This window comes from Podarcis cretensis (genome assembly GCF_951804945.1).
Source record: "Podarcis cretensis genome assembly, chromosome: 2".
Classification (NCBI taxonomy): domain Eukaryota; kingdom Metazoa; phylum Chordata; class Lepidosauria; order Squamata; family Lacertidae; genus Podarcis; species Podarcis cretensis.
In genome coordinates this window covers 70,419,983-70,443,956 of record NC_137171.1, presented here as the reverse complement: position 1 = coordinate 70,443,956, position 23,974 = coordinate 70,419,983, and the positions used below count along the sequence as shown (strand labels likewise).

Genomic DNA, 23,974 nt, shown 5'->3' with positions numbered 1-23,974 from the left:
GGTAAGTGAATGGCAGAGCCATGCTGTCCATGTTCTACTGAGTAACTCAGTAGATTCAAACTGCCGACCTTCTGAGCAGCATGCCCTAGGCTCTGTGGTTTAACCCACAGCACCACCAGTGTCCCATAAAATATAAAGGGAGAGTTCTACGATTCAGTGGGTGGTGGCAGATGTCTTAAGGGACTGACTTTGGTGACATACCTGGGGGACAAGCCCTTGTTAAAGGACGGGAGGCAATGTCCCACGCAGTATTTAAAGTTTCTGTTCAGACATTGTATGAAATAACACCTGCAGGATGCTGAAAATGGAAACTCAAAACTTGTTTTCAATGAAAGTATATAAAAATGCTTTAAAGATATAAGGTCACTTCTGAGGAGCCTGAGCCATGAAGGACCTTCAATATAAGTCTGAGCTGAAATTACGGTATATTTGTGAATAAGAATAATGGATCAGTTGAAATATCAAGCTTATTGTAGTATTGTTGCAGTAGAACTGTGTATGGACTTCCCATGCCCTCATATTCCTTTCTTCAGCTCTGGGAGATTCTCCTTCAGTTCTGGGAGATTCTTTTGGAGATACCTGGTATTTCTCCATGATAAACAGGATTTCATTGTTAAGCCTAGCTATCTCACTGCTCATTCTTGACTTCAGAACACTAGTGCATATAGAAAATTGGTGTGGAATACTGTTGATAGTGAAAATCATTTTATCCCTACACCAGCCTCTCAAGGACGCCCAAACGTTTTGGAAATTCAAGCAAAGGACAGTGTCCCCCAGATTGATCCCTGTTGTTAGGCGGGAAAAAAAGTTCCCAAATCAGAATGTATCCAACAATTGTGTGACCCAATAATTTACTGACGTTTTGCTGCTGTATTTGGTTAAGTTTCTCCTTCTCCCGCAAAAAGACAGATCAATGTCCGAGAGATAGCTGCAACTCTCCAGCTTCAGGCGGGGCCTTAAGCAGTAGTACTGATCCAGAGCAAGTTTAACATGCAAAAATCACTGTCACCTCCAGCAGAGGCAAGACTGGCCAAGACCCCTGTCTGAAAACCCGGAGAGCTGCAGCCACACTGGTCTAGATGGACCAATAACGCTGTGTGCTAAATCTGCCCCCTCCCTCCTCTCAGATTTAACTGAAGTGTTGAAGGAAGACTGGGTGAAATTTATATGCTTCCTTTATGTTTTAAAATGGCGTGCCGCATGAGCAATATTTGCAAACAGTTCAAACAGTGTTGGTTTTGAGCTCGTTTATTTGTTTGCACCCCTCACGAGCGCGAGAGCAACACGGCGCGAGGAAACGTGCGCGCGCCAGAAGAACGCCTGAGCGGCGACAAAAGCGAAGGCGACACGCCCGTTTTCCCGGGAGGCGTTTTCAGATCTGGGGGAAAAAAAATAGACCCGTCCTCTCTGCTTTTTCCGGACGAGGTTCCACCGCTCACAGAATTCAAAGGCAACAGGGGCCGCTCCGCCTCCTTGTGTGAGGGGAAGCGTCCTCCCAGCGCCAGAAACCAAACCCCAAGGCCACGACGGGGCTGACCCCGTCCCCTACTCCCAATCCATACCGCTACCCCACCCAGAGAGAGCAAGCGCCCTAGCGCGAGGCGGGCCATTCCTGCCGCGCTCCGCCAGGGCGCTACTCCTGCGCCCCTCCCCTCCCCTCGCGCGCCGGCGGCGAGTTCCCGCCTCCCGCTGTAGCTCCGCGCGCGCACCTGCCCAGTGCGAGCTGAGAAGGCGAGTCCCCGCGAAGGCGGGACGACGAGGGCAGGCTGGCAGCAGGTGGCCACGCGAGGCTGCCCAGTCCCCGCTGAACGAGCGGAGCATGTGAGCCCTTCCCTCGCAAGACCGGCTCGGAGTGGAGTGACCGCGCGTGCTGCGCCTGCTGCGCTTCCCTCCGCCATGGGCCTCCCTTTGCTGCTGGGGCTGCTGCTGCTCTCCCGAACCGGTAATGGGGCATCGTGGGGGGGGGGGGCGCCGTTGAGAAAGGGGTCCGGTGCGGGGAAAAGGCGGTGTTGGATCTGCTGTATGTTTTCTACCCTACCCCACCTCCGTTCATGGGCGCCCCTCGCCGTCGTGCGGGACTGGCGCTGGGGTTGCGGGCATAGAGAATCGGGCGCTCTGGGGCGGGTCAAGGGAGAAGTTGTGTGCCCATCCGCGCCTTTTGGCTTTTGTTTTGCGCCCCGCTGTCTCTAATAGGACCATCCTTTCTCTGTGGTTTTTTCCCCCTGTCTCAAGGCAAAGAGGGTCTGGCATCCTATGCCCGTCTTGCTGGGAGGCGAGCCCCCTGAGCGGACTTTGCTTCCATGTAAGCCCGCTCAGGATCGGGCTGCGCGTGTCTCTCTCGGCGGGGCGGTGTCTGTCCAGGTTTCTGATCCAGCGCGCGCTCGGCGTCTCGGATTTGCAGGCGGCGACGGGGAGGACTGTCTGACCACCCTGTTTGCTAATCACTTTGGGTGTGTTCAGGCCAGGCAGATCCCCGATGGCGTTATTGATGGGTGCTGGGAGAGAAAGGAAAGAGGGATGTACGGCCATAGAAAAGGCTACGGAGGAGCAGCGCAGTCCCTATTCCGCCGCTTGCTAACGGAGGGGAGAAAGTGCCTGTTGCTTACGGAGTAGCTGATTTGCGGGAATAAAGATTTGATCGCAATTTCCATTTCGAGTACCAGGCTGCTTTCTCTGTCGGAGAAACTTTCGGCAAGTGGCTGCCAAGCTGTTTGCCGGCCAGAGAAGGGTTGTGACCCTTTCCTCAGCCGTAGAGTTAGAGCCGCTCCGCAGCGCGCTGTAGGAGCAGTTTGCAATGTACAACTCGCCTGCTCGATGGGGTCGTGTCCTTATAAATTGGCCCGAAATTAGATCTGCGTATGTTCCGATTGTGGAATACGAACAGAAGGGTTTTTCACATGACTCTTATATATATTTTAAATATATGCATATGTATGGTCTGCATGTAATTTGCATATCCTACATTGGCTATATTGGTTTTTTAATTGCGTTTCACACTTGTCAGGGACAACATCAGGGGACAGCTATCTCCGTCTAGCTCTGTGAGCTTCCCAGACAGATTTGTTTGATACAGAGTACTGTTAGATGGATCCTTGGTCTAATATAACATAGAAAGGTCTAATCAAACATGGACAGCTCTTGGGTTGCTAATGCAGGAAGGGAAGATGAAGAGGACCATTTTAAAATGAAATGCACATTCCATCTGATGTGAATTTTAACGTGGCATTATATGTCACGCTGCTGTGGGTGGAATCCTCTTCCGAGGATGACCTAGAGCTCCCCAAAGCAGCTCATGCCATGGGGCAGCGAGGGATGTGGGACAGCCACTGAGTCCTAGGGAGCAGAGGCACCTAAAAGTGCAGGCTTAGTTAGGCACTGGAGTGCAAGCCTGAGGAACAAGCACTACACCAGAGTAAAGTGATACTTGTGTGAAAACAACTATTCAGGAGTAGACCAAATCCTCAGGCAACCCAGATGCCCTGCTGCTGTGCTCAGACTAAAAATCATTCCGTTCACGGCACAGAGTGCTGTAGCCATAAATTTGCTCCATTGCCCTGATGACCGCATCCCTGTCTACCTATCTGTTCAATTCAAGACCTCCCCCACATCTCACATTTTGACTTCAGATTGCCTTTGACCTTGCTTCTTGAGCTGCCTCTGGGTTTGAACATGCAACTAATACCAGACTGAGTCCAGTACTGTCCATGGTTAACTCTCAGCTGCTCTGCCCTTGCGTCACCTGCAACAGGACATTGTAAACTGGGGAAATAACTGGTAATGGGGTGGGGTGTTTTGTATCATGAATGAAAATATCACAGAAAGGGCTGTTGTGTTTACTGTATCTGTGATCTGAAAATATAAAACATACTTTGGTTAGAATAGCTCTAATCTGCTCACTTTCCTGCATTAACAACATTAACACATACACAGATTGCATGGGAGTGAGTCAAAATGCTTTGTCAAACATGAAAACACTATTCTGCTTTCTACCCTGCATTAACATAATTCACAAGTGACTCATTCCAGACTAAACTAATATGAAGCCTTCTTTTATTTTTGAAACTTGTATTCATCTTTAGTTTGCATGGTAGAATTGAACTCTTACCTTTGGGATAAGGCAATATAGAGTTTTAAGGCTACAATCCTATGCACGTTTACTCAACAGAAAGCTCCAAAGCATACAATGAGCCCCTTCTGCGGTGGCTCCCTGTTTGTGAGATGCTCTCTCCAGGGAGGCTCACCTGGTGCTCTCTTGCATATCTTTAGATGCCAGGCAAAAACATTCCTTTTCTCTCAGGCCTTTGGCTTATTAAACAACCTATGGCCTTTTAAACTGTGTGTGTTTATGGGTGTTTATTATTTTCGTTTTACTATGTTATGCATTTTTGTGTTTTATATTGTAAACCACCCTGTGATCCTCAGATGAAGGGCAATAAAGAAATTTAACAAATAAATGAAAATATACTGCTTGGTAAACAGGAATAGGGTCAGCCTTTATGGAATCACATGAATAGTTCACTTGCAGGGAAACCAGATTTCCTTCCTTGGACCCCCCCCCCCCAAATTGGTTCACAAACTTTAATCTAGAAACATAATACAATGACGATTATATTAATTTTAGATAGCTGTACCACTGGCTGGACGCGGGTGGCGCTGTGGTCTAAAGCACTGAGCCTTGGGCTTGTTGATCGGAAGGTTGGTGGTGATCTCCCGTTGCTTGGTCCCAGCTCCTGCCAACCTAGGAGTTCAAAAGTACATCAAAGTGCAAGTAGATAAATAGGTACTGCTCCGGCGGGAAGGTAAATGGCATTTCCGTGTGCCTCTCTGGTTTCACCAAAAGTTGCTTAGTCATCCTGGCCGCATGACCTGGAAAACTGTCTGTGGACAAATGTCGGCTCCCTTGGCCAGTAAAGTGAGATGAGCACCGCAACCCCAGAGTCGTTCGCAACTGGACTTAACTGTCAGGGGTCCTTTACCTTTACCTTTTTACCACTGGCTACTTCATGGATCACACGCTAGCAAGGTTATGCTTAAAATTCTACAAGGAAGGCTCAAGCAGTATGTGGACCGAGAACTCCCAGAAGTGCAAGCTGGATTTAGAAGAGGCAGAGGAACCAGAGACCAAATTGCAAACATGCGCTGGATTATGGAGAAAGCTAGAGAGTTCCAGAAAGACATCTACTTCTGCTTCATCGACTATGCAAAAGCGTTTGACTGTGTCGACCACAGCAAACTATGGCAAGTTCTTAAAGAAATGGGAGTGCCTGATCACCTCATCTGTCTCCTGAGAAATCACTATGTGGGACAAGAAGCTACAGTTAGAACTGGATATGGAACAACTGATTGGTTCAAAATTGGGAAAGGAGTATGACAAGGCTGTATATTGTCTCCCTGCTTATTTAACTTATATGCAGAACTCATCATGCGAAAGGCTGGGCTGGATGAATCCCAAGCCGGAATTAAGATTGCTGGAAGAAATATCAACAACCTCAGATATGCAGATGACACAACCTTGATGGAAGAAAGTGAGGAGGAATTAAAGAACCTTTTATTGAGGGTGAAAGAGGAGAGCGCAAAATATGGTCTGAAGCTCAACATCAAAAAAACGAAGATCATGGCCACTGGTCCCATCACCTCCTGGCAAATAGAAGGGGAAGAAATGGAGGCAGTGAGAGATTTTACTTTCTTGGGCTCCATGATCACTGCAGATGGTGACAGCAGCCACGAAATTAAAAGACGCCTGCTTCTTGGGAGAAAAGCAATGACAAACCTAGACAGGCATCACCTTGCCAACAAAGGTCCATATAGTAAAAGCTATGGTTTTCCCAGTAGTGATGTATGGAAGTGAGAGCTGGACCATAAAGAAGGCTGATTGCCGAAGAATTGATGCTTTTGAATTATGGTGCTGGAGGAGACTCTTGAGAGTCCCATGGACTGCAAGAAGATCAAACCTATCCATTCTTAAGGAAATCAACCTTGAGTGCTCACTGGAAGGACAGATCGTGAAGCTGAGGCTCGCTCCAATACTTTGGCCACCTCATGAGAAGAGAAGAATCCCTGGAAAGGACCCTGATGTTGGGAAAGATGGAGGGCACAAGGAGAAGGGGACGACAGAGGACGAGATGGTGGGACAGTGTTCTTGAAGCTACCAGCATGAGTTTGACCAAACTGCGGGAGGCAGTGGAAGACAGAAGTGCCTGGTGTGCTCTGGTCCATGGGGTCACGAAGAGTCGGACACGACTAAACGACTAAACAACGACAACAACACTTTTAATGACCTGGGAGACATGTGTGACCACCTGTACTGAGAGATGTTGAATCAGTATCCATTACAAGCGGTAAGAAACACAGTAAGAGTCCTGATAGATCAGATTGAAAGTACATCTAGTCTAGCATCTCATTTCCCATATCTACAAGCCAGCTGTCTCTGGCAACTCCGCTAGTAGCACATGAACACAACAGCACTTTCCTGATGTTGTTCCCCTTTAGCTGGTATTCAGAGGGAATCTGATTCTGGAGGTAGTATATAGCCAGCATGGATAATATTCTTGATTGAGTAATAAAGAGTAATTTAGTAGTGAAATGTGATGTTTAGCACTACCCATCTGCTATATCACTGACTTTCTGTGTGTGTTGAAACAGCATTTGGTGGCATTATATCTGTCAGCATTCACTTCTCTATTGAAATTATGCAGAACATCATAGCTAATGACCCTATATCACTTGCTTCTCCCTTTTGCATCTCACAGGGAATTGGTAAACAGTATGGTAGTTAGCAGCATGTAGCATTTTAATCACCATGTAAAAATGGTGAAGGTCATTATTTTCTCTAGAGAAACTGCTCAGTTTCTTTTTTGTGGTATAAACCCCTAGTTCATGCATGGCCAAACTTGGCCCTCCAGATGTTTTGGGACTACAATTCCCATCATCCCTAACCACTGGTCCTGTTAGCTAGGGATGATGGGAGTTGTAGTCCCAAAACATCTGGAGGGCCAAGTTTGACCATGCCTGCCCTAGTTCATCTGCTTACCTGCCTTTGAGCTGTTCCCTTGCACTTATTGATCTAGAAAGGGTGATCTGTGCTGGCCGTCATTACCTCCTTGCATCCTTGCTTCTGCAAATGGCACCCTAAAATTCCAGGCAGCAACAGAGGATCTAGGCCGAGCATTGTCAGATCCAAGACATTGTGCTTACTGCCAGACTGCAAAGGTTCATTGGGGCTGCTGTGGGCCTTGGGCACCAGATGACAGGTGAGCAGCCAACCCTGCAGTAGAACAACTGTCCCACTTCAGCTTCAGAGAGTGCTACAGCTGAAACTGGTTGTGCACCAGCAGCTGGTGTTGTAAGCTCCTTTGCAGTCCTTGTTGGGCACACTGGGCAAAGAGGACCTGTTGCCTGACCCCTTGTTGCTTGTTATTTCTCTTTTTTCCCTAGGTAGCCTGCTATCCATCCTGGCCCCACTTCCCTTCCTCTGCTTCTGCATCTTCTCCCTGGTGCATGTCTCATTTGCAGCCAGCTTCTGTTTCTGTAGTGGGTTGTACTCCTGTTGGCTATACTCCCATCCCCAAGGTTTAGGGGACTTTGCCCAGGTAGGACAAGGTTGGTGGTTGGTAGTGCTCCCCCACACCCAGGGGTAAGCCTATCACTGGCACAACACTTCCATCCACCTGGCTGCTCTTTGGATTGTGGGCTGTGATTGCCCTGATTAGACAGTTTCCTGGCCCTTCCTCCCTTCCCTACACGGATGGTTGTGGTATCCCTGCAGATGGTTGTGTTCCTCCTGCCATATGAGGTGTGGTGGTGGGGAGAGACATGGAAGATGGTTGCAGCAGCTATACTTTGTAAGACAGTTGCCCCCTTTCCCCTGCATATCTCTGTGGGATGCTCTATAGTCAAATCCCTGCCATACATTTAAAATACATCTAAAGCACATGGCTCTCTAAAAAATCCTGGAAATTGTTATCTACCCCTCACAGAGTCACAATTCTTTGTGGGAAGCCCATGTGCTTTACGTGTATGCTGTGGAAGTGATCTGTCCAAATTTCCTAAAGTCTGTAGTTAAGTGTATAGTAAGAATGCTTGGGATTCAATAGATGTTAACCAAGCCATAATAAAAATTGAAAATCAATATGCGAAGAGAAACACTAAATGTAAATCAAAAGCACACTGGGGGAAATGAGAGATGGTGGACAGGAATGTGAGTGTTTTAGAATGGGGCCATATTTCTGTGTTGGGGTGGGGAACCTTTTCAGTTTGAGGGCCACATTCCCTCATGACCTTACAGAGGCCACCTGAGAGGGGTGGGAAAGCTGGAGACAAAAGTGGAGGGGGCTCTTATTTTTCTACCGAAAGTGCCGTTCCCAGCCACACACATGCCAGAGATTTCTACAGGCCCTCATGCGCACGTATCTTTCAGTTTTCCATCCAGGCAAGGAAGAAGCTTTATCACAATCCAAGGACACATTCCAGCCAGACAAAAGCACTTGAGGAGAGCACCAAGCAAGGCTGGTGAGGGACAAGGCCAAGCTAAAGGAGTTCAGACCTCAAGGGAGCCCTAGGGGCCAGATAGATCTAGTGGGCCACATTTGGACCCTGGGCCTACCCCACCCCTGTTGTATGTGATAGAAATTCGAGGAGCGTTTCATTTCTGCAACTGTCATTTTTCAAGGACAAGAACATCTGCCCTTCAAGCATGGTTCAGTCTGCTCTGTTCTCCATTTGGCTCACATTCAAATACAGAAACCACTGCAGTAACTGGTTGGACCTGAAATGAGTCTGTTTATTAGTGGTTATAGTAAGATGCCAAACGTGATACCAGGAAGTCTGTTTGTAGCTGTCATTTCTGTCACTTATGTCAGTATCAGGACATGAGTCTGGAGCTGGTGCCAAATTGCTGAAGTAGACTGGAGGGTCAAACAGCACTGCTGTCAAAGACTGGGCCCATCTATTTCACAAAAATGTAGATTTCAACCAAAATTCAACACCAAAGTATAATCCTGCCCAACTGGACACTGCTGCTTTTTTAAAAAAAGGCTTTAGAAACTCTTGGTTTTATGTCAGAAGAATAGATTAAAGTGTGGAGATCTTCCTTTCTTCTAAAAAACATTTAATGCAAGGAGTGGTGATCTTTACATGCTAGCAATTATCAATTGCCAACAGCAAGAGGTAGATAAATGTAGATTTGTAAAAAGAACTCTCATACACATCCGTTGGAATATCAAAATAAAAACCATACTATAGCAATGGGAGGAATTAAGTGTAGCACTATGGCGTTTGTTTTGTCAGAACAAACTTTTCAGCTTGCTAGATGGAACAACACCCTTCCTCTTCCCGCTTTACACTGTTCTGGGACTTCTCCCAAATCAGGGACGAAACTAGGTTTTATTTCACCCGGGTCAAAGACCCAGTTTGGCACACCCCCACCCCCACATTTGCATACACACACACAGACACACTGAGTGGGAGCCTCAGTGGGAGCCCTCTGGAGGCTTAACGTAGGGCAAGAGAAAGACTACCCCCCTCCCCGTAGTTACAGCTCTGACTGAACTCACCCCCCCAAAAAAAACCAATGGGGGGGACAGTGAGGGAAGTCCTGTTGCATTAGCTGGAGTCCTTGTTTTTGCTTCCTCCAGTAGGACTTGTTACTTGAATCCCACACATCTCCCCCCGCACCTTGATAATATGAACAACAGGATAGGCAAAGCATATATGTGTGCTAATCCACATTAAATGATTTTGAGAAACCACATTAGTGATTGTGGCAGTATAAACATTCCAGATTGCTTAATTCAGCAAAAAGCAGGAGCTTATGCTTGTGCCCTTGAAGGGATAAGAAAGTGGCTGCAGTATGTGAATTTATGAAATGCTAACACACAGTCTCTCTATTTGAACAGGAGGCCTCCTTGTTCTCTCTCTTGATCAGCCGCACACCTGTATAACAGCAGAGACCCTTTGCTTGGCTGAGCCTGCCTGCAGCGCCGCTTATCAGACCTTGCAAAACTGTTCCCAGTCTTTTTCCAAGAGTGGTTTCCTCCCTGACCAAGAAACCAGGAACAGATGCTTGGCGGCAGGAACGTTTGTAAGAAACAGTTATTTTCAGGAATGCAAGTGTCACCGGCGCACACGAAAGTTGGAGCAGCTGTGCCTGCGCATCTACTGGACTGTTCATTTTGGTGAGAAAGAAGCTTTGCTCACTCTTCATTTTGTATTATCACTGGTGGTGGGAGGATAAGAATTGTGTGCCCCACTCCAGAGCAATACCTGAATATCTGGGAGAAGACCCTTGGACCTGATTGCAAAAACAAAACAAAAATATTTGCACCAAGTCAAGACTAGCATTGTCTGGCTGACTAGAAAGCGTCTCCCTAGGGTCTCAGTCTTCCTACATCTAGCCTTGTTTCTTGAAATTCTTTTTAACCAGGGATGCTGGGGGTTGATTTTGAGATCTTCTGCTATGACTTCTCCCAAAGGATAGAAAGCTGTTAGAAACCCATTGTTTATTTTTTGCTACCTTGAAATTTTATTTTCCATGATGGATTACAAAAAGAATAAAAACATATATATTTGATTGTTTACATTGACAATATTCTAAAATAGATGTCAAAATCAAAAAAGATCCCTCATAATTGTTTTTTAGACTGAGCAGGATATTAAGGTGTGGTTCTTCTCTTTCTGTTAATTAAAATCTTAAGCATTTCCTGCTTAGTTTTATGTGCCCCGGCCCCCGCATTAAGGAGCCAACTGGGAACATGTAGATAGACTTCTTTTCCACATGCAGCTGCCTGCAAGTGCTCTCTCAAGCTGAAGGTAGAGGGCCTTCTCTGTTGTGGCCTCTCCTTTATGGCACAACAACAACAACATCAACAAGAACAATATATTATTTCCACCCTGCCCATCTGGTTGGGTTTCCCCAGCCAGTCTGAATGGCTTTCAACAGAACATTAAAAACAGAATAAAACTTCAAACATTAAAAACTTCTCTGAACAGGGCATGCTGTCCCTTGGGGCATTTCCCCTTTTTTGCCAATTATTTTTATTGGTTTTCCAAAGTTTTCCTTGCACCTACATTAATAAATGTTGGTACCAGGCAAATAGTTTTCAATCCACCCAGTTTTTTATGAAATTATTTTTTAATGCTGTATCATTGTTTTTAATTTAGCTCTGAAAGAATTTTAATCTGTGCTAGATTGACATGTGTTTTAGCTTTGTATTGCTCTTGTGCTTTTATGTAAATGGATATGTTAGAGTTGCATTCTGCTGCCTTGGTTACCTTTTTTTAAGAGTTCATATTTTGTGATTTTCTGTTTTATTCATTACACACATAACTTATAGTGTGACTCCTAAGTAAATAAATTTATTTTGCACAGATGACTTTCATTTAGAGGTGTCACCCTATGAAGATACAGACAATGAAGACTCTTCAAAGACCAATTACAACAAACTGTCAACTAGGATTTCAGGTAGAACCTATACTAACATTTGGTTGTCTTTTCTTTTCCTCAGGACCTATATACTACAGCTGAGTTTTTTTAGGGAGAAAGGAAATGTTTTATAAGCAATTTAAAGGTAGCGTCAAGCAGACTAATGCTACATATGGTCTAGAGGTGAGGGATATCAGCATAGACCAAAAATAAAACACAAACTCAAATCTGAAAGGCAGAAATAACTGTTATTATAATGTAACAGAAAGCAGAAAGTATAAGACTCTCAAAGATAAAGTAGTCCTGTGAGGTAAATTTTCCACAGAAAAAAAGTTTTAGTCTGAGAGGAATCTTCTGAGAGGTAACAGCAGTAGCAGGCAAAAGAAAACTCACTGGGTATGTAGAAGGTATCACACCTTTTGATGTGTGTACACAGAGAATAGGAGTGCGCCACCCACCAAAACTCTGGCCTAGTATAAAATCTTCCCAAATGAGGTTCTGCATAAGGGTAGAACCCATCCATGTGATTGCTTCCCCCAACCTTCAAGTCTACTCTAATGCTGCACAGAGTATCTGGGTAGATTACCCAGGGCAGCAACACCAGTGTGCATGGTGCTTTTCAGAGCACAGAAGGACAAGTGCCTACTCCAAGGAGTCTACAATCTAAAGCTTCACACAGGGCAAACTATGAAGCAAAAGGAAGCAGGTGTAAATAAATTTCTGAATTGCAAAGTGATATTGGAAATTGCTTCGACTACATTTTCTTCGTGTTTAATCCACTACATATCTGGAACCCACTACATATTCTTGTCTTTCTGTGACTTTTGTTGGCTCCCATATAGCTATGGATAGGACAAATCCCTGCCTGCATGCCACAAACGTTTGCCACTTGAACCACAAGTGCATGCGTCTGCGCTCACTCTATGCCCAGACCTGCAGCACAGAGACCACCTGTGATCGGCGCAGATGCCACCGACACCTGAGACACTTCTTTGAGAGGATCAGCGCGGATTTCACCAAGAGCCTTCTCTTCTGCCCTTGTCAAGACGAGGTCTGTGGTGAGCGGCGCTGGAATACCATTGTCCCGGAGTGCTCTTTCCAGAGCAGCAGCAGCAGCAGCAAGCCAAACTGCCTCATCCTGTTGGACTCCTGTCTGAAGGACAATATCTGCAAGTAGGTCTGGCACCAAGGGCGTTGGGGTGGCCGCCATAGTAAGCTATTAGTTGTATGAGGCACAAGTAACTGGATCCTCAGGCGGATTGTACACTTGATACAGTAAAAGAAGGAAATAAAACTATATGTTTCCATAATGCCTAACAATTTAGATAGTCCCAGTCTATACACATTTTAATTTTAAAATGCAATCTTATGTTTTTGAAACAGCAGATCAGGAAAAGCATCACCTAAATCAGGGATGGACAATTTCTACATACTTGAAAGCCACTTTATTCTCCAGACAGATGTCTGTGAACCAGAGGTGGTCAGTTTCATAATAAAATTGGAGACCATCTAGTAAGAAGGACTTTGCTCTTAAGGAGAGCATATGCTCAATATGTATGTTTATAAAAGGTAAAGGATCCCTGGACAGTTAAGTCTAGTCAAAGGCAACTATGGGGTGTGGCGCTCATCTCGCTTCAGGCCGAGGGAGCCAGTGTTTGTCCACAGACAGCTTTCCAGGTCATGTGGCCAGCATGACTAAACCATTTACCTTCCTGCCACAGCAGTACCTATTTATCTACTTACAGTGGTGGGCTTTTGAATTGCTAGGTTGGCAGAAGTTGGGACAGAGCAACAGGAGCTCACCCCATTGCGTGGATTCGAACCGCTGACCTTCCAATCAGCAAACTCAAGAGGCTCAGTAGTTTAGACCACAGCGCCACCCGGTCCCCTTGTACGTTTGTATATTACATTAAACATGTGAGAGATGTAGGACTAACATGTCTGTTCTATAAAGTATTTTTGGTTAAGCCGCCAGTTGCCAGAAAACACTGCTTCAGGGGTCATGTAAGCCATGAGCCATCAGTTTCCCATTCGTAATGTAGCTACAGTGGTACCTCAGGTTAATAACTTAATTCGTTCTGGAGGTCTGTACTTAACCTGAAACTGTTCTTAACCTGAAGCACCACTTTAGCTAATGGGGCCTCCCGCTGCCGCCACGCCGCCAGAGCACGATTTCTGTTCTCATCCTGAAGTAAAGTTCTTAACCTGAAGCACTATTTCTGGGTTAGCAGAGTCTGTAACCTGAAGCGTATGTAACCTGAGGTACCACTGTATTACTTTTAAGATGAAGATCTATGATGTTGCTTGGCTTTGCATAAAAAGTGGCTTTGGTTTATAAACTACAGGACAAATGAATAAAGCAATCTCTGTGGTGGTAAAGAAAGCCCTCGTTCTGATAGTTGTTATCTTCCACCAGATCCCGGCTGGCAGACTTCCAAGAGCAATGCAAGCCTTCAGGCACATCTTCAGATGGCTGCTCTCCGCACAACCATGCTGCATGCCTGGAGGCTTACATGGGGATGGTTGGTATGTGCTGGGCCCAGAGGAATTCACTGGGAGCTTGATGAGGGTTATACCATTAGACATACCTGGGGGGGGGGGGTGTGCAATGTAAGGTCCTGCCTTCCCGGTCTATGGAACAGAGAGTGAGAAAGGAGCGTAAGCTTCTCTGAGCTGTAGGAAACTCCCTCTTCTGAAGACTTGGTCCATCTTCCTTCCCCTTATAGCTGAATACCATTCCACTTTCACGTTCACTCTGAAGTTGGAGGAGGAACATTAAGCATCAGTTTCTTATGTTAGGTGGTTATTAGCCATGGTAACGAAATGGAGTATCCATGTCTAGAAGCACTACACCTCTGATTTTGATATACTGATGCCAGAAACAGGATCACTATCCCCTTCATGCCCTGCCTATGAAGCATTTGGCTGACCACAGCAAAAGTGTGGTTATGCTTTAGTTAATTACAATTTTTAAAATTAGATATATTTTTATACCTTTCCCTCCCGCCAATCTGGAGCACAGAGCGACTTTACATCAGAAATCCTTAGAAAGAGTTTGAGATTGGCAGGATGTTGAATTGAGCAGATTGAGATACCACATTCTGGGGTTATGGAAAGCATGCTTAGACTGGTGGGTCTGTATCTTTTGACTCATTGGTATTCCATATGGGAAAATTCTGACTCTTTGTTTTCTTCGGTCTTGAAATAGGTACACCTATGACCCCCAATTATGCCAGCAATTCCAGTACTGACGTCACACTGTGGTGCTCCTGCAAGGACAGTGGCAATCAGGAGGAGGATTGTGAGCAAGTCCTCAGCTCCTTTGCCAGCAACAGATGCCTCAGTAAGTCATCCCAACATATGCCAGACATTTAGTCCATCTACCCCTATTAATTGTTATCCCCTTTTCATAATAATACTAGAAGTCAACTTTTCTCTGATTAATTTAATTTGGCAGCAGATTCAGGACAGGCAAAACAAAGTACTTCTCTATCCAGAGAATTCACTGCCACTGGATTTTATGCATATATTAAAATTTAAATCCACCTTTTCATTGAAGGCGCTCAAGATAATGTGTTTTATAAAGGATCAGAGAAGTTCATAAAAGAAAGATCTGTCAACTTATTCGTTGTTTAGAAACATCCATAATATTAGAGGTTGTATGTCAGAAGTTGGCTACAAACAGAGACATCTTGTTCCGGGGTGGGAAACCTTTGGCCTTCCAGCTGTTGTTCCCATCATCCCTGAGGGCAAATTGGCTGGGTCTGATGGGAATTGGAGTCTAGCAATAGTTACCCCTTCCCATCTAGCTACTGGCCTACATACAAATTTACCAGAGGCATCTAGTCAGCCTCTTTTGGAAACAAAGGTCCTTTATTCTGATCCTTTAAGGTACTTCTAGGGTTCTTGTTGCTCATCAAGCAAGGGATGGGAAACTTGTAGTCCTCCAAGTTATAATTGGGCTACAGCTCCTATATCTCCTGACTATTGACCATGCTGACTGGTCAAGTGTTGGAATCTAACAGCATCTGGAAGACCAGAGGCTCCCCACCCCTGTTAATTAATCACTCCGGCATTTACAAATTCATTTGTTCTAACTAGTCCAGTGGACTTTACATCAGCTCATTGATCCTGCTGCTTGAGCATAAAATCAGATATTGGCCCTAACTTTGTCCAAGTCCTCCTCTCTGTCTATTATTGTCAACGCATTTCTTAAAATGTTTGGTCTTGCTAAGATTTAAATATTTTATGACTATAAAAGCTCACAGAGGACGTAAAACAGAACCAAAGCTTGCTTGTTAAACATTTAATGCCTCGGCTTCTTATCTGTTGATTATATTTATGGAAAGGTTTTTCATGCCCCCCACCTTAAGATTTGGGCTCTTCTTTGACCAAACGTGCTGCTCCCCTTTGGAAGGAAGATAAGTCATGCCCCTGCAGACATTGGCTGGTCTGTATGCTCCCCTACAGCATGGAAACAGCAGCCCAGCTAAATCATGACACCTAAAGCACAGTGGCAAATTCCGGAGTAGACTTGGAGTTGGGTTAACTGCCAAATGCTTCGGAAATCAAAAATCAATTTTAAAAATTTGTTGATTCACTAAAATCAATCAAACTGTACACAAGGAGTGTGCAGTGTTTTCTTGCTCAAGAGCTATATCCCCTTGTAGGCAATTTTGGGGGAGAGGGGCACACATGCCAATAAGTGGGTGGGGCCAGGGGCAAAAATGAGTGGATTAATAAAAGTGGCTCCTAACTTGCTTCAGCAGGCTGTATTCAAGCCATGCAAAAAGTCAGAGAATTCCATACATGACTACACAAACACTTCTCTCTGTCATTCAGGCAAGCAAGAGGCGATGGTGCTGTTCAAGGACATATTTGAGTCAGAGAAAAGCACTCAAGAGCACAGAGCAGGGCTGTTGAGAGTGTGGCCTGGGAAGGGGGCATGGCTTGGGGTGATTCATGGGGTTTGGAAGGGCCCCTGGAGGGCCACATTTGGCCCCTGGGTCTGATTTTCTCTCCCCCCGCAGTAGATGCATGCATAGCCAAAACTGAGCAGAAAAGGTCTGCTGGCTCCCTCTCAGGCCATTTCCAGGCACCAATGCATGGGTGTCTTACAATAATTTATCCTGTTAGTTACACCTGGTGTTCAAAGACTCCGGGACCCAGAATGTGTAATCTGACTCTGTATACACGTATTCAGGTCCTCACACAATCTCTTGCGTGTTCTCTGCTTTACAGGAAGTGCAATCCAGTCTCAGATGATCTTAAACCAGAGGAATATGGAGGTTCAGGAGCAGCTGCAGTTCACACCTTCCCTGAATTTCCAGGGAGATGCCACCAGCACAGATGGCACAGTTTTCACTTCAGAAATGCGTTGGGTACGAACCGTTCCTTCTGTTTGACACAAAGCCAGCTTCTTCTGAATCCGTAGCAGGGATATAGGGAACCTGTGGCCACACAGAAGTTGCTGGTCTCCAAGCTCCCATCAATCTTGTAATGAGGGACGATGCAGCTGCAGTCCAGCAACATCTGGAGGACCACAGGTTTCCCATTCCTGATCTGTAGCTTAAGTGGAATCAGGTATGTTGTTACGTGCCTATAAAGCAAATGGTTGGCATAACAAGGTTGCTTTAGTTAAAGGTAAAGGAACCCCTAACCGTTAGGTCCAGTCGTGGCCGCCTCTGGGGTTGCGGCGCTCATCTCGCTTTATTAGCTGAGGGAGCCGGCGTACAGCATGACTAAGCTGCTTCTGACGAACCAGAGCAGCGCAGGGAAACGCCGTTTACCTTCCCGCTGGAGCGGTACCTATTTATCTACTTGCACTTTGACATGCTTTCGAACTGCTAGGTTGGCAGAAGTGTGTTCTATTGTGAGAGAAAGTTGAGCTAAGAAGCTGGCACCTTTGTTCCCAGGGATGTCCTCAGGTCTTCCAAATAGATCAGGGGACACAGTGCAAGTGGAAACGGTGCTGGCAGGGAAAGGAGGGATTCAAATGAGATGTTGTAACGGACAGCAGATGTATCCAGTCATGAGCGCTCTCTCTCTCTCTCTCTCTCTCTCTCTCTGCCTTTCTAGGAAGCTGAGAAAAGTAAGATGCAGCCAGAGGTCCTCATGCAAGATGGAAAATTGTTTCCTAACTCTGCCTACTCTGGAGCTCATCTTTCTTCACTCACTTTGACCTTCACGCTGCTCCTTCTGTTACTTGGTCCGCCATAACATCATACATCTGGCATTGCTCCTGACTTGTAATTCCATGAGAAGGGAAACTGGACATTGTTTCATGCCAAAAAGGAAGCACTGACCACCGCAAGCCTCTTCCCAGGGCTCACCCCCTTCTGCCTAAAACTCTGCCACTTTCACTCGCTGTTCTATGCAAGGTTGGCCTGCCTGTGAAAGGAGCAGGGGTGCTGGTTCTCTTTCCAGTGCCCACAAGGAAAAGAAAGCAGGCAGCTTGGAGATTCTAGGGACCTATTGCCTTCCAATATTTTTTATTTTAAGAGGAAGGTGGCCATTGCCTCTAGCAAATGAAATGCTATTTCTGGCTTCAGGCTTCTGCCCCCAAATCTGGATCCTCTACTCCTTGGTGGTGTTCAGGGCCATGTGTGTACGCATGTCCATTTCTTTAGACATACAAAACAAAACTTGACAGTGATGCTAAATTGTATCCTCTGCACTTAACCCTTTTCTGCCCCATTTTCTGTGACTCATGAGACATTTAATAACTCAGAGCTAGGCTGGGCGTCTGTATTCATCTCAGTAACATACAACTTTCCTGTCTGGTATTATATGAGCCTTCTAGGCTTTCATAGGAATTTGCATGCAGGCTTACTAAGATGTTACCCACCAGAGTTTCCTCGGAGCAATGAAGTCTCTCCCCTGAGCTGCAGAGCAAATATTTTTTTTTCCATATGTGGCTACCAAGCATCCCTCCACATGTGTTTCTGTACATTCTGTAGCACCAGACATTTATCCATAATGTAATAATTCCAGATGTAAATATTTGTGTGGTGTCAACTGCTGTTCTTTTGTGCTGCAGTGGTATGTTGTCCATTTCTAGGCACACATTAATAATTCACACCCCCATTGTGTCACCACTTCCTTGTTGGCTTGCTCAAATTTTTGGAAGAGGTAGCAAGCTAACTGCTACAACCTCCCTGTGTTGCTGTTTGGTGGCTGTGGAAGATGCAGTCAGTATTGCATCTTGTTTCTCTCCTACTCCCCAAGAAAAATAGACAATGTTGTGGTTGCCAAAGTTTCCTGCCCTATATTTGGGAGTGGGTGGGGAACAAGGGCACAATCCATCTTCCTGTGAATGTTCTACCACATCAACCAGTGACGACAATGCCTCTGTGAATTTCATGTTTTTTCTCATCCAGGTATGAGTTACTTATTTGTGCCCAGTGAAGGGGTCCCTGTACTGCCCACCAGCATAGGCTCTGTTTCTATGTACATTTACTGGTCTCAAACATTGAGGTATCATTTGGAAAAGCCTGCCCATCCATTCTGCAGTGGGAATGGTGTTTATTATTATTCCAGCTCTTTACTGAAGGCAAAAAAGGATTTGCTTGTACAGTGGTACCTTTGGTTGTGAACAGGATCCGTTCCGGAGGCCCATTCGCAACCTGAAAAGAACACAACCCGCATCTGTGCACACGCGGTTCGCAATTCGCTGCTTCTGCACATGCGCGTGACCTCATTTTGCGCGTCTGTGCCTGCGTGCGCGGGGAAACCCGGAAGTAACCCTTTCCGGTACTTCCGGGTGGCCGCGGGACGCAACCTGAAAACGCGCCACCTGAAGCAAATGTAACATGAGGGATAACTAGCCTTTTTAAAATGTTTGTAGCTTGTTGTAGCTGTACAGATAACTTTGAAAGCATGTCTTCTGAAAAACAAGGCAAGGAATGTGAAAGGGTTACAATAAAAGCTTATTGGGTTTTTTAAAAAAAGGGGAAAAAAACAAATATTGGGTTTGGCAGTGTAATACTGGCACAGAATATGTATTGGATCCAGGCACCTGAAGTGTTGTGGGAATCCAGACCTTGGAACAGGCTTTAGTATCCATATAAGCTGAAAGCTTTCTCAACAGTGCAAATGTTTTTACAGCATTCCTTAGGGTAAGCAGGTCCTGAGTGGAAAATCATGGGAAGTCTTAAACTTCATTTGTAAATGCTTTCCCATAAGCCAGTTTGCATTTCACAACACTGTTCTCCATTCTAGTTCAGTTGCCAAATCAGGCTTACTTATACAACATAGCAAGTTACAGAAATAAAGTTCAGCAATTTTATCCAGCTAAGAAGCATACTTACTGTAAGATTTCAAGTCCACAACCCAGTCCGCAATAGGTCCAGTACCCATGTGCAGTGGGATTGGTCCCAGTAGAGCAGGGGTCACCAACCTTTTTAGGCCAGGGCATACTTGTGAAATTTTGAAAAACTGCTGTGAGCACCAGTCATAAAATGGCAGCTCCAGAGGTGTTTAAATTACACAAAATGGCTACCTTGGGGCATGGCAGAATATATATAATGGCTGCCACATCTAAAAGAACAGAAAAAGAGACAGGGCCACCAAATGGTGTGGGAGTGGCCCACAACAGTGCACACAGCCCTGCTATCAATGGGGCGGGGGGACCTCAGCCTCTTTATGTATTCAAAGAGAGAAGCTCTTTGCACTTTCTCTCTGTTCAGAAGGTAAGGGAGTGTGTCCAGTCCTGGCATCCATGGAAATGTGGGAATGTTTTTAGACTGGGCGGCTCAGTGCAAGCATCACTTGAGCAAAATATTGTGCATTGGATTTTTAAGGGGATTATTTACAGAGACCTTCCATGGGAACCATAGGAGGTACTTGCAGGTATGCTGGCAACCCTTGCTTGAGCTTTGTTTTCTTGCTCTCCCTGGTTAGAGTAAGTGGGTGCCTTCTTAGGTCCACGTGCCTGTCTCACCATCCTCTTTCAGCCCCGCTCCCCCTGTCACTTTGCTATAAATTACTTGTGCTCCAGAACATAAACTACTTGCTCTGTGGAGGGAGGGAGGCTGTATGGCGAAAGAAAAGTGTGGTCCCTTTCTCCTCCTACATGGGTATGTGGGGGAAGGGGCAAAACTGCTTGCTGGATCTGCAGTGGAACTGGATCACGCCCCAACTGCTTTTATTTCTAGTTCATTCCACTGAAATTTCATTTTCCGTATCTGGCTGAAGTGACACAGTATTTGAGTCTCTGTTGACTTTTCAATGTTGTGACGTTATTTCCTGCTACTTAACATAGTAACAATGGTAATTTGTCTCTATTGAATACACCAGCAACTCTCATGCCTTTGTTAAAGCTTCAGGGCAATAGAAATCTCTAAAATGTCATCCGTCTTCAAAATACAATTTAGCAAACAGAGGAAGCAGGAGCATTGAGAGCTGCTGTAATGTACATTGCAATATCTTACAAATGTGGTTCAGACTATAATATCCAAAATAAAGTTTATCTTACAACTCTGGGAGTTCCTTTCCTTTACGTTCAGCAAAAAATGCACAAAATGTCAGTTCTATCTAGTGATGGCACAGTGCAGGCAGCTCTCACACAACAAGTTTGAAAATGGAACCAAACCAGAGAGATATGTCTAGTCTCTCCTGGCAACCTAAGGTGTTAGAATTCAATTGTGTTTATATAACTTGACACAGGAAGCATTGATCCTCAAGCCTCAACTTCTCTATGTGTTGGCATTCATCTGCCTTGGGAGACAATGGAGTGTGCCTCCGGGGGTGAAGTCACACCGCTGTGCTAGCAGCACCAGTAACCTCCCCAGAGTGCAAGTCGTGGTGTTGTGTATGGAGGTCCTGGCCTGCCCAGAAAATGACCCCCTCTTGGCTTCACAGACGTATTCCAAAGACAAGCAGAGCAATATGTTCAGCACCAGCTTGGCTGCAGGAGTTGCCAGAAGGAGGCATGCAAGATGCCTTCCAACCGTTTTAGGGACTCCAGATTTGTGTAGGGTTTATGCCTTAGCCTTTTCTTCTCCTGAAGATAGCCCGCAAGGCAGCAAAGGTTTAAGATAAGAGTTTTCCTTCTAGACCTTCTCAGGTTGATAAGTCCCATCTGCCCCTCACTTCCCTCTACAGCACATGCAGAAACTGCCCTTGTGATGCAGGAGAGGGACCAGGCAATCACTTGCTCAAGGCCTTGCTATGAAAATATAATTTCTTGTGAGATTTTGGCAATAACCTGTATCTATAAAGCTTCCATCACACTTGCCAACAAAGACCAGTCTAAGAACTTGGTGAAGAAATAGGTTCATCAGTGTGCCAGCTTTACTATTCCATAGGTTCGCTATTTCTCTGGAGATGGGGAAAGGTTAGGTTGGTTGTTTCATCATAGCCTTGGGAGAGTTTATAGTTGATTCGGCATGTGTTCCTGTTGAAGCCCTGGTTGATCTGTGGAAAAAATGAGATAAACCAGATAATGGATGCGATATCTTCTAGGTACACACCCTTGAATGGCTTTCTGGTACCCCAGGGAACTTGGAGTAATAGCAGCAGGGATAATTAGTAGAATGTAAGTGGAGTAAGGGGACGCAGGTGGCGCTGTGGGTAAAAGCCTCAGCGCCTAGGACTTGCCGATCAAAAGGTCGGCGGTTCGAATCCCCGCGGTGGGGTGTGCTCCCGTCGCTCGGTCCCAGCGCCTGCCAACCTAGCAGTTTGAAAGCACCCCCGGGTGCAAGTAGATAAATAGGGACCGCTTACTAGCAGGAAGGTAAACGGCATTCCGTGTGCTGCGCTGGCTCGCCAGATGCAGCTTGTCACGCTGGCCATGTGACCTGGAAGTGTCTGCGGACAGCGCTGGCTCCCGGCCTCTAGAGTGAGATGAGCGCACAACCCTAGAGTCTGTCAAGACTGGCCCATACGGGCAGGGGTACCTCTACCTTTACCTTTAAGTGGAGAAAGACACATTCTAAATGTGATCAAACACAGGCTAGATCTCACTTTAGATCATACTTGGTGGTGATAGTTGCAAAGAAAGAAGTCTCCCCACCACTATTGCATCCACAGACTGCAGTCCAGTGGAACTGTTTAGGTAGCAAAGGGTCTGTAGAGTGTTAGTCCCCAGTGTGAACACCAACAGGTTACAGATAGTTCATTGTGACTTATTTGCTAAGCACTTAGTGGAACATAGAACTCGACATTCATTCCAAACTGCACCTGACATGCATCTTTAACATGCAGGTTTTCTGTGTTGTTTTTTAAAAGGCAAATTGCATTGACTGGAGAGGGGAATCTGCTAATTAACCTCTTCCTCCCTTGCTAAAGTCTTAACCACTGCTGGTGGTTAAGTTCCAGATGTTTCTGGGTGAAATGAGGTAGCAGATTGCCCTGGTAGATGACCTACATCAGGAGAAAGTGTGATGTTGATTCCTCTGAACTTCTCAGCAACTTTCAGTACCATCAGTCCTAGTATTTGGGACAATTTGGATTGGGAATTAGATATACTGTACAGTGGTACCTCGGGTTAAGTACTTAATTCGTTCAGGAGGTCTGTTCTTAACCTGAAGCTGTTCTTAACCTGAAACACCACTTTAGCTAATGGGGCCTCCTGCTGCCGCCGCAGCACAATTTCTGTTCTTATCCTGAAGCAAAGTTCTTAACCTGAAGCACTATTTCTAGGTTAGCGGAGTGTGTAACCTGAAGCGTATGTAACATGAAGTGTATGTAACCCGAGGTACCACTGTACTATGCTTCAGTTGTTCCACTCCTATATAACACACAGGTCTCATAAAGTGGAGGTGGAGGACTTTGGCTTTGTGCAGTGGCATCTGTGGCTATGGAGCTAGGTGTTGTTGGCATATCAGTGACACCCAGCTCTGCTTTTCTTATAATTTAGATGTAGCAGTGGATGTCCTGAACAGATGCCTTCACTTGAAACAATAGGTTGGCTAACAAGCTAAACCCAGACAAGATGGAAATAGTGCTGATGAGTAAGGTAAAGGTAAAGGTACCCCTGCCCGTACGGGCCAGTCTTGCCAGACTCTGGGGTTGTGCGCCCATCTCACTTAAGAGGCCAGGGGCCAGCGCTGTCCGGAGACACTTCCGGGTCACGTGGCCAGCGTGACATCGCTGCTCTGGCCAGAGCCAGAGCCGCACACGGAAACGCCGTTTACCTTCCCGCTGGTAAGCGGTCCCTATTTATCTACTTGCACCCGGAGGTGCTTTCGAACTGCTAGGTTGGCAGGCGCTGGGACCGAGCAGCGGGAGCGCACCCCGCCGCAGGGATTCGAACCGCCGACCTTTCGATCGGCAAGCCCTAGGCGCTGAGGCTTTAACCCACAGCGCCACCTGCGTCCCACAGTGCTGATGAGTAGGGCTTGGCAAATGCTATTTAAGTCAACAGCGAGTGATAATGGCTTTGTGTGTCAAATGGCATCTGTGGCACATAGTCCCATTCTTCAACTGCTTTGCCAGCTGCACCTCATCTTCGAGAGAGCCTTCTCACAACTTTCCATACTTTGATAACACGCAAGAATGATTGCTGTGGTGTTTGCACATGGACTTCCCTTTGAAGAACATTTGGAAACTTTG

The 23,974-nt window shown here is 45.8% G+C and overlaps 1 protein-coding gene across 2 annotated transcripts; it reads left to right on the top strand.

The window, feature by feature from the left end:
• The first annotated feature begins 1,675 nt into the window (after positions 1 to 1,675).
• On the top strand, positions 1,676 to 20,896 carry GFRA3 (GDNF family receptor alpha 3). 2 transcript variants are annotated; one of them, XM_079964344.1, is made up of 8 exons: positions 1,676 to 1,942; positions 9,894 to 10,172; positions 11,366 to 11,458; positions 12,262 to 12,592; positions 13,836 to 13,945; positions 14,628 to 14,762; positions 16,661 to 16,800; positions 17,498 to 20,896. In XM_079964344.1, exons 1-8 carry the CDS (start codon positions 1,897 to 1,899, stop codon positions 17,636 to 17,638), a joined length of 1,275 nt encoding a protein of 424 aa, XP_079820470.1. In that variant the 5' UTR covers positions 1,676 to 1,896; the 3' UTR covers positions 17,639 to 20,896. The 2 variants fall into 2 exon arrangements, with proteins under 2 accessions (XP_079820470.1, XP_079820469.1); XM_079964343.1 differs by lacking the exon at positions 1,676 to 1,942 and adding an exon at positions 8,215 to 8,508.
• The last annotated feature ends 3,078 nt before the right edge of the window (positions 20,897 to 23,974 follow it).

Bases quoted from the DNA above. Each gene is read 5' to 3' on its own strand.
- GFRA3 (XM_079964343.1), top strand. From the start codon at position 8,373: ATGCCAGAGATTTCTACAGGCCCTCATGCGCACGTATCTTTCAGTTTT. The intron at 8,509-9,893 runs GTGAGGGACAAG...CTATTTGAACAG, and splicing joins GAGAGCACCAAGCAAGGCTG to GAGGCCTCCTTGTTCTCTCT. The intron at 12,593-13,835 runs GTAGGTCTGGCA...ATCTTCCACCAG, and splicing joins CTGAAGGACAATATCTGCAA to ATCCCGGCTGGCAGACTTCC.